The 14,687-nt window shown below is 46.9% G+C and overlaps 1 protein-coding gene and 1 pseudogene across 1 annotated transcript in view; one reads left to right on the top strand and one right to left on the bottom strand.

Annotated features, from left to right (window-relative positions):
- Window positions 1-14,687, bottom strand: part of PLCG2 (phospholipase C gamma 2) — a 159,388-nt gene that overhangs the window by 61,635 nt on the left and 83,066 nt on the right. Inside the window, exons 8-9 of the mRNA XM_086350050.1 lie at window positions 9,695-9,738; window positions 7,982-8,054 (exon numbers count right to left, since the gene is read on the bottom strand). Of these exons, the coding sequence (XP_086206176.1) occupies window positions 7,982-8,054; window positions 9,695-9,738 (117 nt within the window). The remainder of the gene's footprint in view (window positions 1-7,981; window positions 8,055-9,694; window positions 9,739-14,687) is intronic.
- Window positions 1,422-5,252, top strand: LOC147352993 (nucleolar protein 8 pseudogene; annotated as a pseudogene).

The raw sequence follows: 14,687 nt of genomic DNA, 5'->3' as shown, positions 1-14,687 counted from the left end.
ACAGAAGGCACTCCAATCACAGCAACATGACTGGTCGATTGTCATCCTCCTGTGACATCTCATCCTGTCCAGACAACTCTGCAGGTCACATACTGTCACTGTCGTTTTAGAGACAAGGACACAGAAGCTCAGAACATCACACGATCCCAACTTCACACAGCTAGTAATCTGGAGAGCTAGGCTTCCAAATAACTAAACTTTGGAAAACCAACACAGAATCAGTCAAGATCAGCAAAGTATTGCTACTCAGACACCAATAAGGTCTGAAAGATACATGACCAGTTCAAAGACAGCTTCTGCACAGTCTCAGAAATTCAGAAGCCCTTTAGAAAAAAGTACATACAATGTAAAAGAACTTCACTGTTTTCTCTTCAAACCCTAAATCCCCAAATATTCCTAGACAAAAGGATAAAGCATGGCCCAGATATTCAATTTGGGCTCATGTTTTCTGGATTCCTAGTACTCTAAAACCTCTATCTGTAGGAACAATAAAACCAGGTGTGCTGGCGGCGACGCGTGGTTGGATGGGAAGGTCAGAGCAGGAAGTCTGAAAGAGGTAAAGCGTACGGACAGACACAAACGAGGTAGGTGCAAGGCGACAACAAGCCTCACTGTTGATTCTTGCGAATCGCCTTGGATGAAGGACACCCAACAGCCCGGAGCCAGGGGAACAGCTGGTTCATTTGTGTACAGGGTGTTACAACCTTTGAATACCAGAACAGGAAACTCAGATTGTAGGATACTTAATGCAAACACCTTGCCAGGCCTAGATGTCCTGCAAAGGCCAGGAGCTTCCTGCTTCCTTCTCCTGTAGAGCTTTTGCATAAAAAATCATGGGTACTGAGCCGACATAACCTGGAACTGAAATAGCTGTGAATAAGAAATCATCTGCCTAAAGGAGTTTAAAACCTGAATATCCTAGGGGGTTAGCAAATGTTTCTACTTGGTGGGGCTTCCCTGGTGGTCCAGTGGTTAAAACTCTACCATTCTAATGCAGGGGGCACAGGTTTGATCCCCAGTCAGGGTACTAAGATCCCACATGCCACATGGCCAGAAAAGGAAAAAAACGTGTCTCTGTGGCATGGGGTATTGTGCTGGGCAACTGCAATAATGGCAATGATGAGACTGTGAGGAGAGAAGCAACTGCGGTGAGGTGGTCTGCGCTGGGCAGGGGCGGCATGCCAGGCTCTGCCCTCAACCTTGAGCCTCAACCTTGTGGCTCATTTTGAACTCACATAAGCCCGGGAGATACGTATAACATTATTCTCCGGTTAAATAAATAAGAAAGCTGAGGCTTCATGTCATTAAATAAGCTGACCCAACAGTGAGTCCTAGACCAACCCACACACATCAGGTTCGGGTCAGTTCATGTCCCCTGTCCCTCCCAGGGCTGGACTGCAGCCCACCTGACCAGCCCCCAGATGGAAATTCAGATGGGTTCTCTGAAATCCCCACATCTATTAAAATGCCGCCATCACACCAACTTGTTAGAAAAGATGAAGACGGTGGATTTCCCTGTGAAAACTGTGCCAGGAACAGAAGTACCAGGGCACAAAAACTGGAAGAGGCTTCCCTGTCCTTCATGTAAAGAATGAGTGTAAATGTAAAATCATAAAGTATGATCCCTCAAAATACTGCCACAACTTAAAGAAGATAGGGGAGGATTTCACAAATGCTGTCCCTGTACCCAACCTCACTTGGGAACCGGAAGGAGAGAATGATCCTGTGAGTACGAAACAGTGATAACTCTCTGCCTTTCACAGCCCTGCCAAGAAGACAGTACAAGTGCAGAAGAATGAGGGTTCGGCTGCGTCTCTAACCATGAGATCAGAACCAAGCAGTGTAACGGAGAGTCCGCATTTAATACAACAATTTGTACAAAACACACCTCATAATCCCATTCCTCCTAAATCACCCTCTACAACTGATGATGATCGTCAGAAATTTTAAAATGTATTTTTTCAGACTTCTGGTTTAGAAACTACCAAAAACAGAAATAGCATATTTGATGATGATATTGATTCTGAAGATGAATTAAGACTAATGATTGCAAGACAGGAAAACAGAGAAAATGACATGGTCCTCCAATGAATTTGAAAATGATCCCTTTGAAGTTGTAAGGGATGATTTTAAATCTGATTTTCACAAATTTCACACTTCAACAGGTTTAGGCCTCAGAAACAATGTCTCTTGCCTCAACAGTGAAAATAACATTATGGAAAATGGTTGTGACTCTGATTCAGGAGATACAGATGAAATCGCTGCAATGAAAAAAGTTCTGGTAAGATCAAAAACAGTGTGGATTTTTCACAGATAGAAAAGTCTATGAACAGTAACACTCATTTGAAAAACAGAAAAAAAGGAGGATCTTTCTGATGACTGTATTAAAGTACAAAAAAGAAAAAACAAAGCCGAGATAGCCCTGAGTCACAGAGTTAAGGCTCTTAGTTGTAAATCTCTGATTGAGTCCAGTAGCAGTGAAGACGCTGATTCCGTATCAGAATCAACTGAGTCTGAAGGCCGTAAGGAGTATAGCACCTTGATGGAAAACTGTCACCGTGTGGATCTGACTTTGGCTGATTTGGAACAGTCGGCTGGTGGTAACCAGGAGGCTCCAAAAGAAAAGACTGAGAGCAGTGGCCAGGAAACCACTGCCAAGCGTGACGGGGCCTCCAAGAGCCAAAGGACTTCAGGTGACCTCCGCAGAGGCCAGCAAGGTAGTCATCCCAAGGAGACTGTGGCTTCTCTTTTAGAAGGAAAAGAGAACCCACGTGGAAAACAGAACCCAAAAGAAAATACCTTAAAGCCAAAATTTCAGGCTTTCAAAGGAGTGGGCTGTCTCTATGGAAAGGAATCAATGAAAAAAAAAAATCCTTGCAAGAGAGTGTCGCCTCTAACAATATTAATAAAGATCAAATTTCCTTGAAACTTGAGGAACCCAGGAACATGTCCATGGAAAAATGGTCCCTGTGTGCTAATGGCCCATCAAGTGAACAGACTCCTTTCCAACATGCAAAGGAGGCAAATGACTCAAACCAAATTCAGCCTCAAAAGAGACAGGCTTCTTTTGAGAGTCAGGGTCACAAAGCAGGTGTCCCCTAACAGTTCAGAAAAGAGAAGCAGGAATCCTATTTCTAGTCTGTTGCCACTAAAAGATAAGAAGTCTTGGTGCTAAGACTCGCAGCAGAGGCCTTGATGAAGACTGTTGCCACAGGACTGGAAAGTCAGGAGAGGGCTCTGATCGGAGGTCTGATCTATGCAGCTCCAAGGCCCCTGAGAAACCACCAGAGGTTTTCGCAAGGAGAGACTCCCAGGGGAGCAACACTGACTTCCCACTTTCTGTTAAGAGTTCATCAGGTGTCAGTGCTAAGGATAAGCATGCTGAAGATAATCAGAAAGGTCTGGCAGCCTTAGAGGCAAGGCGGAAAGCCAAAGAACTTCAAAAGAAGTCGGTTCACAATGCTGTGGCAAATTTGGACGGTCATCCAGAGGACAAGCCGACGCACATCATCTTTGGTTCCAGTAGTGAAAGTGAAAGAGGAGACATTCACTCAGGAGCAAAGCCACCCAGGAGAGGAACTGGCAAAAGAGTCCACGGGTAGAGCCTCTGGGAAGCTCTTTGACAGCAGTGATGATGAGGAATCTTGTTCCGAAGATGACAATAACAGGTTCAGAATTAAACCTCAATTTGAGGGCACAGCTGGACAGAAGCTCATGAATTTGCAGTCTCACCTTGGCACTGACTCCCGATTTCTAGAAAGTGATAATGAAGAGGAACAGAAAGAAATAAATGAAAAGAAAACTGCTGAGAAGGAAGAGCTTGCTGCAGAAAAGCTGAAAGCCCTGAATGTTGTGCAGAGCATTTTGCAGATCAGCTTAAGCAATTCTACAAAGAATCAGTAGCTGCAAAGAAATTTAAGGACATCATACATTATGATTCAGTGAGGCATGACCATGCCACTTATGAAAGAAGGCAAGATGATAAACCCAAAGAAAGTAAAGCAAAACAAAAGAAGAAAAGGGAGGAAGCTGAGAAACTACCTGAGGTGTCTAAAGAAACGTATTATAACCTTCAGTTCAGTTGCTCAGTCGTGTCCAACTCTTTGCAACCCCATGGACTGCAGCACCCCAGGCCTCCCTGTCCATCACCAACTCCCGGAGCTTGCTTAAACTCATGTCCATCATGTCGGTGATACAATCCAACCATCTCATCCTCTGTCGTCCCCTTCTCCTCCTGCCTTCAATCTTTCCCAGCATCAGGGTCTTTTCAAATGAGTCAGTTCTTCGTCTCAGGTGGCCGAAGTATTGGAGTTTCAGCTTCAGCATCAGTCCTTCCAGTGAATATTCAGGACTGACTTCCTTTAGGATGGACTGATTGGATCTCTTTGCAATCCAAAGGACTCTCAAGAGTCTTCTCCAACACCACAGTTCAAAAGCATCAATTCTTTGGCGCTCAGCTTTCTTTATAGTCCAACTCTCACATCCATACATGACTAATGGAAAAACCACAGCTTTGATTAGATGGACCTTTGTTGGTAAAGTAATGTCTCTGCTTTTTAATATGTTGTCTAGGTTGGTCATAGCTTTTCTTCCAAGGAGCAAGCATCTTTTAATTTCATGGCTGCTGTCACCATCTGCAGTGATTTTGGAACCCCAAAAATAAAGTCTGTCACTGTTTCCATAGTTTCCCCATCTATTTGCCATAAGTGATAGGATTATAACATTGCTACGGATTTAAAACAAATATTCCAGACTGTAAAAGATACCAGTGTAAAGGAAGACAACACACCTTGGAATGTGGACCCTGATGGAGAGAAAGCTGAGGTGGTCCAGGACCCTACAGCTCTGATGATTTGGGGTGAACAAACCGGTGGGTTCACACTTTCCTTTTTTGAGTCTGACGCCAAAGATGAAAAGGAAGAGACCTATAGAGTTGAAGCAGTAAAGCCTGGGAAGACGGCCTGGCAGGGAGACCCTAGTTTCCAAGACAGCAGGTTCAGAAGAGGAAGATGTTACTGAAGAGACAGATGACAAAAAGCACAGCCCTGAAGAAGTATCATTACCTGAGAAAGAGACTACTAGATTTTTCTTTTTCTCTAAGAATGATGAGAGACTTCAGGGTTCCGACTAATTCTGGAGAGAAGTAGGAAGTAGTATTAGCAGGAATTCTTGGGAGATCAGAACAAACAACTTGCATAATGGACTGTCAGAAGAAATGTGAAAACGCCAAAAGGAGAGTGAAACCAAAATAATAAATGTCATCATTAGTTTCGATAACGAATGTAAACAAGTCTCACTGTGGAAACTGGAGTGATCTAGAAAATGATTTTAACTGGCAAAGAATTCAGAGCGAAGGAATATTCAAAATCTTATCTGGTGGATATCATTCTGATTGCTTTCTTTTTCTGTAGATTTCCTATCTGTTAACTAATTACTTCAAACAACCTGAACCTTTGTTTTAATGAAGCATAAGATAGTCCCTCAAAATACTTTTGTATATAATCTCTTTGCCCTCCTTCTTCAATAACGAATGGGCATTTCCTGACATGAGGTTTACATAAAGCTTTTTAAAATATACGCATCATAGCATTTATATTTTCCAAGTTATGTTTCATGTAAATTATACTTGAAATATTTCTGATTGTATTAAATACACCTTACCTCCAAAAAAAAAAATGCTGCTGTCGTTTCTTTAGGATAAGTTCCTAGAAGAGCAATTATTAAAGTACAGAAGGCTGTTTTCAAAGTTTTCATATTAACTGCATTTTGCCCAAAGTGTTTTCTAAAAAATTTGTGTTAACTCACACACCAAGTGCTGCAGCGATTATTTCACATATGAGCCTCCAGGCCCTGGGTGACCGGTTCAGCGTCCCACAGAGCGCCGGGGGCTGAGACATCCAGGGTCCACCGGACTGACGGCCCGGGCCCCACCCCTGGCCTCACCCCTCGTTCCCGCCACGCAGACTCACATGGGTGCATGCAGGCTGCCTGCATCCTAGCTCCCAGATGTGGGATCCTAACTCCCTGCACTTTGCTGCTGGCCCGTGACCCTGACCTCTGAGGGCAGCCCAGTGACAGGGCCAGTGTGGGGAAAGCATGCGACTGTCCCAGGAATGTCATTACCCTGCACGGTGAGTTATCCAGGAGTTTAACCACTTAACTCCAACATCTGCCTACAAATTCAGGGAGTAATTCAGTGCAAGGAAGAGCACGGAGAAAAGCAGGCAGCATGGGTGCCTCTCTCTCTGCTTCAATCTCTGGGCAGCTCAGCACTTTACATGTAATTGGGTCCAAGAGACTTCATCTATCCCCTCATTTCACCTGCCCTCGGTCATAGTCCCAGGTGGGTAAGACTTCTCTTGGTCACTCCCATGCACCCCAGCATCCTGATCACCATTCATTATGAACCACTGCTGATACCCGCTCTGCCTGGACCTTCCTGCGGCCAGCCTCATCCAAGTGTCTCTGTTCATCATTCTCCCTAAAACCAATGACATCTGAACACCGGATGGGTGGGGACACTAAGAAGTTAGTGCTGGTTGCGAAAGGTGTTAACAGGAGTATTATTGTCCTGTTTTGTTTAAAAAGAAAAAAAACAAAAAAACTCCATTTCACGAGAGAGACATACTGGAGTATTTACAAATGGAATGATACAGAGTCTGGGGTTTCCATTAGAATTTGCCAGCAAAGAAATGAAGGAGGAGGGAAGGGAAGGGAGACACATGGGTGTGGGGATGGAAGAGGGATGAAATGAAAGTGGCAAAACGTTCATAATCCTGTAATCTGAGTGATGGGTCCACGGGAGTTTATGATTCCAGCCTGTCTACTTTTGCGTATGTTTGAGATGCTTTACAATACAAAGTATTTTTTAAAGCAAATGAGCTGAATATCCTTATGAATCTAAGGCTGCCCTTAAGAAGTCTATTAAAAAAAAAAAAAAGGGACGTCCCTGGCAGTCCAGTGGTTAGGACTTTACCTTCTGACACACAGGGTGAGGGTCCAATCCCTGGTCAGGGAGTTAAGATCCCACGTGCCTCAGGGCCCAAAAATACAAAATTCAAACCAGCTGCAGTATTGTAAAAATTCAATAAAGGCTTTTAAAATCTTTAAAAACAACTGAAGAGAATAAAAGTACGTGAAACTCCAGTGATTAGAAATAACATTTTTGAATAGACAACGTGACTATGTATGTACACACACACCCACACATACAAAGATCAACACCATCTTCTCTGAACCCCATAATTCTGAGAGGCAGGGCTCTCATCCCATTCCAAGAGGAGGAAAGCGGGGCACGGACAGGTCGAACCACCTGCCCAAGGTCACACAGCCCGTGACAGGACAGCAGGCTTCTCTCACTCTAGCTCGGTGTCTCCGCTGAGGCACTCCTGACACACAGGGCTGGGGAACTCCTTGCTTCGGGAATGGGGCGGACATGGGGTGTGGTCGCCTCACAACAGCCCTGGGCTCCCCACACTAGATGCCAGGAGCCCTGACTTGAGTGTGCAGCGCCTGCCCAGATGGCCCCATAAGAAACCACTGCCCGACATGAAGTCCTACTCAGCCCCCAGCTCGGGGCCCACATGCAAACACCCTAACAGACGTCCACGGGTCACCTGTTTGAGGACAGCGTGCTGCCTCATCCCTCAGAGGACCCGCAGGCTCGTCCACCTGAGTCCCATCCTCCCGGAGCCAGGGATGGCTTCCTGTGGAAGGGCCCCTCGAGACAAGCCAGAGTTGGGGAGCAGAAGCCAGCAGGTGAGGGCCCCGCCCGCCCCGCAGTGTCCCCATCAACCCCTCCTCCATCTGCGCCCGGGGAAGGGGCTGCTGCGAGGCCAGCCTCATTCCAGAGCCTCAGCCCCCAGGCGCCGCTGGGCAGGGAGACGATTCCTGTTTCCTGATGGCAGGTGCCGACAAGGTGACAAACTGCGGGCACAGCACCCCCCGCCCACCCAGCGCCCCCGCCCTGCTATCCCCTCACCTGCTGTTCATGCAAGAGAAACCGCTGGAAGTCGTGCAGGTGGACAGCAGAGGCGTCTGGCCGGTCGGTGTTGCTGCCCTCGGGGAAAGAGATGGTGTTTAGAGGGGGCAGTCAGCAGTCAGGAGGTGGTCCCCGCCAGCAGACACCCGGGCGCCCGGGCACCCAGCCGAGCCCCCCACCGCCACCCCACGGGGTCAGGTGTGGGCTGGCCGACGGGAAGACAAAGTCACCCAGATGACACCCCTGACCCAGGAGGATGCAAAGAGGGGCCCTGACACCAGAACCCAGGAGAATCAGGCGCTGGAATCCACACCCAGCTGCCCCTAGCTGGTCCCACAGGGGCAGGGAGGGCGGGCAGGACAGCAGAGGCCAGGGTGGGGCTGGCCGTGGAGTGCATTTAGCGGGTGGCAACGCTGGAGAAGTGACCCCAGAGCCTGCTCTGAGGCAGGAGAGGGGCCTGGATGAAGCCCCGACTCTGGGCGGGCAGGGAGAACCTGCTGGAATATGCAAGACCGGGGCCAGGGAGTGAGTGGAGGGCCTCTGCTGGGAGAATCTTCTGCCTGAGACAGGGAATCCTTCAGCCTGAGAAAAGGGAGATTCCTCCTTGGCCAGCAGCCTGCTGGCCTCCTGGAAAGGGTGCTCAACTGGACCAAGAACCTCGCTGGTCCAAGCAACCGTGAGGGCTACAAGAGGTACGTCCCGTAAAACAGGGCTCTCCGGGGAAACGCATACTTTTCCCTGAGCATCTGCACTGTGGGTGGGAGGGTGTTTTTTTAAATACAGGAGATAAAACATGCTTTAAGTTTTCTCCCTTTACTAAACACTCAGGGTCCAAAAGTCTGCTGTCTCTGAGTGTATTTCCAACCTTCTTTCTTAACAGCCTCATGATCCAACACTAATCTTTTCAGTAAAACACTGCAAACAAATCAGATCCATTTAGATGGATGAATACTTTGGAGTTTTCAGGGTTTCTGGTTTAGAACTCAACAGAGGAACAATTGCCAGGGCATCTTCATCAATGAGGGCTGTTTCCGAAAAGCAGGCCCAGGCCAGCAGGCCACAAATCACATTCTAGGTGCTGTTAACGCCACAGGAAACCTTTCTCCCAGGGAGACAGGCTTGGGAGACATAGCTCACTACAGACCTCCCACCTGGTGAATCAGGAAGTTCAGTAAAGGGCCTCACAAGTCCTGCAGCACTTATGTTTCAGCCATCATACCATCACCACTATTTATGAGCCTTGCCACGCACCACATAAAACACTTTATGTGCTTCGACTCATTTTAATTCGGTTCAACCTGCTTAACCAGGACGTTCTGAAGCAAGCAGGCTTCTCTACAGGACCTTCTGGGCCATCCTCCCAACACTCCACAAGCCCTGCTGCTGTGCACATTTACTCGTGGCATTGGATTGATTGGAGTCCATGACTCAATGGACATGAGTTTGAACAAGCTCTGGGAGCTGGTGATGGACAGGGAAGCCTGGCGTGCTGCAGTCCACAGGGTCGCAAAGAGTCAGATTCAACTGAGCAACTGAACTGAACTGAGTGTCAGGATAGTCAGTTCCCCAAACAAGGGGACCCCGTCTCTGTGGAGACCAGTGCCTGCCAGAGAGGTGACCTCCTGGAGGTCAGGTGGCCGGGCTGGGAGGACCCACAAGGGCGCCATGCCTGGCACAGCCGCCCAGAACTACAACCCAGCAAAGGTGCCTCACCCCAAGAGGAACACGGAGGAATCCTTTTTGAATTCGTCAAGGATCTGAAACAGAAAATAGAACACACACACAAAACAAGAAAATTAGACACGTCAAGACAACGAAAATAAACAGAGTTTTTGTTAAAAAATTACCATGGTCATTTACGTGCCTTGTAAATATTCAAATATTTACATCTTGACACAAAAGGTGGAAGTCTTCCTCACCTCTTTCACAGCCTGATTCCTGAGAAGCAATCACTCATAATAATTTGGCAGTTCTCCACCTTGAGTTCATTTTACGGATATTCCATTAGTTATATCTTATCAAATTATATCTTATCATCTTATGTTACATCTATGTCTTCCAACTTTTTTGCTGTTGTTTCACGCTTTAGCTATTATTTAGCAACTTCAAATCACCCTGCCTCACTACTTTGAAAACCCACACTGCATTCCATGTCTGTCCTTCAACTTTCTGCTCATCGATCCAGTGTTACACAGAATGTTCCCACGTATCTGTCTTCGCCCACTTGTGCCAGCATTTCCGCGGGGTGGATTCCTGGGTGGGAAAGCACCGGGACACAGGGTGTGCACATCACTGTTCACAGATTCACCAGAGTCCTCTCTAAACAGGTGTCCCAACTGGCATGCCCAGCAGAAAATACACACCCCTTTCTGCATCCTCACAGCTACATTTCCAATCCTTAATATTTCAATGGGCTCATTGCTCATCCTTGAATTCAAAAGAAAGAAAAATATCGGGAGCTCTAGTCCAAGGCTTCATGGCCTGCTTGTACTGCAGCTGTTGATGAGGGGCAGCGAGCCCCTCCACCAAGGAGGAGCGGGGACACCCCCACCCCCAGCCGCCACTGCACCAGCTCCCTGGCCAGCCATCTTACACACACATGGGCATGGATGCACAAACACCCACATGCCACATACATGCATGCACACCCACACTGCGTCCATTTCCAGTTAGGCAGCATGACTGGAACAGTCTCTAACGACACTGTGATTGGATCAGCACTGGAGTAATTCAGGACACAGATGCAGCTCCTGGCAGGTTATAAATGCTAACAATTTAAAATGACTCCTGCCCTCGATGCCCTCGTTGTCTTGCCAAACAGCCTGTGCTCCAGGATGACATGTGGAAAATCAGTGTTCTAGAAAAGGTAGCCACTGGCCCCTGGGAAGCCTCAGGAGGTCTGCAGAAGTCTGTGAGTGTACTTTTTTTTTTTTTTTCCTTTTCCTGGAAAGATGGTCCGTAGCTTTAATCAGCATCTCAAAGAGGTAGGTCACCAAAAAAGGTTAGGAGTCACTCTTTTAGAAAGACTTAGAAGGACTTCCTTTCACATACATGTCATTTACCGCAGCGGTCCCCAACCTTTTTGGCACCAGGGAGCGGTTTTGTGAAAGACGATTCTTCCGAGGACTGGGGAGGGGAGCCGGTTCCGGGATGATTCAAGCACATCACACTCATTGTGCACTCTACTTCTATTACTACTGTACCAGCTCCACCTCAGATCATCAGGCATCAGACCCCGGAGGCTGGGGAATCCCTGATTTAGAGCATGGCTATTTTTTTTTCTTTAAGGAGGAAGGATTTTAGGGAGGGCATGCTGTTTGCCATCTGGACTCATTCGGCCCTTACATCGCTGGGTCAACTGGGGCGTAAGGCCAGATCCTCTCAAACCCAAACCCCGAGACTGGATTCCCCACATCTGGAGGAAGGCCACCTGTGACTCCCCTCCGAGTGTTTCCACTCCACGTGGTCCTTACTTAAAGCCAGCCCCTTCCTCGCCACGCAGTGAAGTGGAGAAAAAGCTCCACTCCATTCCAGCCACACGCAGAGCCAGGATGAAGGACGGGGGCCTCTACTTCAGAGGTGACTCCAGAGCCAGCAAAGACCGGGAGACACACCCCAGCTTCCCGGTCCCTCTGCCTGCTTTCTGTCTCATGTCACCCCACTTTCTGAACCCCAGAAGCCTGTGCACAGAGGCAGAACATTTTTGTAGGAACCAGCCCCTTGGGGTACAGAGAAAGGACCAGACTGAAAGCAAAGGGGTTTGTTACACTATTATCTCTGCCTGTCTATGTTTGAAATTTCCCTTAACACAAAAGTTTAAAAACTTAAAAAGTATCAATGGGAGGGGCTTCCCAGCGGCCCAAATGGCAAAGAATCTGGCTGCAATAACCCAAATTCCATCTCTAGGTTGAATCGGGAAGATCCCCTGGAGGAGGGAATGGCAACCCACTCCAGTATTCTTGCCTGGAGAATTCCATGGACAGAGGAGCCTGGGGTCACAAAGAGTTGGACACGACTGAACAACTAACACACACACCCCCCAACGGGGACCACTGACGGTCCAGTGGCCAAGACTCACTGCAGGGCCCACGTTCCATCCCTGGTCAGGGAGCTAGATCCTGCACGTCGCAACTAAGACCCAGCAGAGCTACATAAACAGTAAGGTTTTTTTTTCTCTCTTTTTTAAATTTTATTTTATTTTTAAACTTTACAATATTGTATTAGTTTTGCCAAACATCAAAATGAATCCGCCACAGGTATACCCGTGCTCCCCATCCTGAACCCTCCTCCCTCCTCCCTCCCCATACCCTCCCTCTGGGTCGTCCCAGTGCACCAGCCCCAAGCATCCAGTATCGTGCATCGAACCTGGACTGGCGACTCGTTTCATACATGATATTATACATGTTTCACTGCTATTCTCCCAAATCTCCCCACCCTCTCCCTCTCCCACAGAGTCCATAAGACTGATCTATACATCAGTGTCTCTTTTGCTGTCTCGTACACAGGGTTATTGTTACCATCTTTCTAAATTCCATATATATGTGTTAGTATACTATATTGGTGTTTTTCTTTCTGGCTTACTTCACTCTGTATAATAGGTTCCAGTTTCATCCACCTCATTAGAACTGATTCAAATGTATTCTTTTTAATGGCTGAGTAATACTCCATTGTGTATATGTACCACAGCTTTCTTATCCATTCATCTGCTGATGGTCAACCACTTGTAAAACAATGAAACTAGAACACTTTCTAACACCATACACAAAAATAAACTCAAAATGGATTAAAGATCTCAACGTAAGACCAGAAACTATAAAACTCCTAGAGGAGAACATAGGCAAAACACTCTCCGACATACATCACAGCAGGATCCTCTATGACCCACCTCCCAGAATATTGGAAATAAAAGCAAAAATAAACAAACAGGACCTAATTAAACTTAAAAGCTTCTGCACAACAAAGGAAACTATTAGCAAGGTGAAAAGGCAGCCTTCAGAATGGGAGAAAATAATAGCAAATGAAGCAACTGACAAACAACTAATCTCAAAAATATACAAGCAACTCCTACAGCTCAACTCCAGAAAAATAAATGACCCAATCAAAAAATGGGCCAAAGAACTAAATAGACATTTCTCCAAAGAAGACATACAGATGGCTAACAAACGCATGAAAAGATGCTCAACATCACTCATTATCAGAGAAATGCAAATCAAAACCACTATGAGGTACCATTTCACACCAGTCAGAATGGCTGCGATCCAAAAGTCTACAAGCAATAAATGCCGGAGAGGGTGTGGAGAAAAGGGAACCCTCTTACACTGTTGGTGGGAATGCAAACTAGTACAGTCACTATGGAGAACAGTGTGGAGATTCCTTAAAAAACTGGAAATAGAACTGCCTTGTGATCCAGCAATCCCACTGCTGGGCATACACACTGAGGAAACCAGAAGGGAAAGAGACACGTGTACCCCAATGTTCATCGCAGCACTGTTTATAATAGCCAGGACATGGAAGCAACAGTAAGTATTTTTAAAATAATAAAAAATAAAAAGAAGTATCAGTGGGTGGGCAGTGAAGCTGAGCAAAGGAGAACTGAAGCTCTAGCTCTGCAGTAGCCACCTGACCTCCAGCAAGTGACCTCGCTGAGTGTCAGCATCTTCGGTCCATAAAATGAGGATTATAAGAGTTCCTATCCTTCAGGGTCTTGAGGAGAATTAAATCCATGTAAGACATATAGCACAGTGCCCGACATAGAGTTTACACTTAGCAAATGTTAGTTGTGATCTTTTATTCGTAACACCGTTATTACAACCTAGTCTGAGATATACCCCTCTCCCAAGGGAGGACATACATGAAATTTTAAGTTCTTATCCTCCTGCTGCTGCCAAACTTTTGGAAGCTTCGAGGCTTGAGTGCAGCAATGTAAGGAGGTAGTTAGACAGGAGGAGGAACTGGCAACTTCAAGTTGGAAACCTATAGCTACTGATAAGCAAGACTCCACTCCCTGGACTTAAGTCTGGGAATCACCAACCATCATGAACCGCTCTGTCACCCCAAGGACCCCAAGAAAACCAGCTGAACCCCTAAGAGCACCAAGGTAACACTTTTCTCTGCCCTGAGCTTCCAGCGAGGCACTCGGGAAGTAAATGATATGCTGACAGCTGGAAAGTGAAACTGAAATTCTTTGCAACCCCTTCTACTATCCAGTCCATGGGATTCTCCAGGCCAGAATACTGGAGTGGGCAGCCTTTCCCTTCCCCGGGGGATCATCCCAACCCAGGGATGGAACCCAGGTCTCCCACATTGCAGGAGGATTCTTTACCAGCCGAGCCACAAGGGAAGCCCGCTGACAGTTGGGGGAGAGGCATTTACATATACAAGAGCAGCGAGGCTTCTCAAGTGGACCAGTAACTATCTATAGAGCCTGGGGCTTTGTTAATCAAATTCCAAGTCACTGAATTAAAACATGCAGTGGCCAGACAGGACAGTTATAGCTGCCAATGAAAGAGAGAAGAGGCTGTTGACCCCAAAAGTCTTAGGGACCAGGGAGGTGACCCTGGCCCCTAAATTAGTAAAGAGAGCTGCTGCATGGGGGTGGGAGGCAGGGCTAGGACAAACCAGCAAGCATTCTTCCTTCCACTCACAGGTTGCCAAATACAGCCAGAACGTGATATTTTTTTCCCAAGAGAAGCAAAAAATCTCGATA

The sequence above is a fragment of the Bos grunniens genome, chromosome 18 (assembly GCF_055505025.1).
Source record: "Bos grunniens cultivar Pamir isolate PY7600 chromosome 18, Bosgru_T2T1.0, whole genome shotgun sequence".
Taxonomy (NCBI): Eukaryota; Metazoa; Chordata; class Mammalia; order Artiodactyla; family Bovidae; genus Bos; species Bos grunniens.
This window is presented reverse-complemented; position numbering and strand designations above follow the sequence as displayed.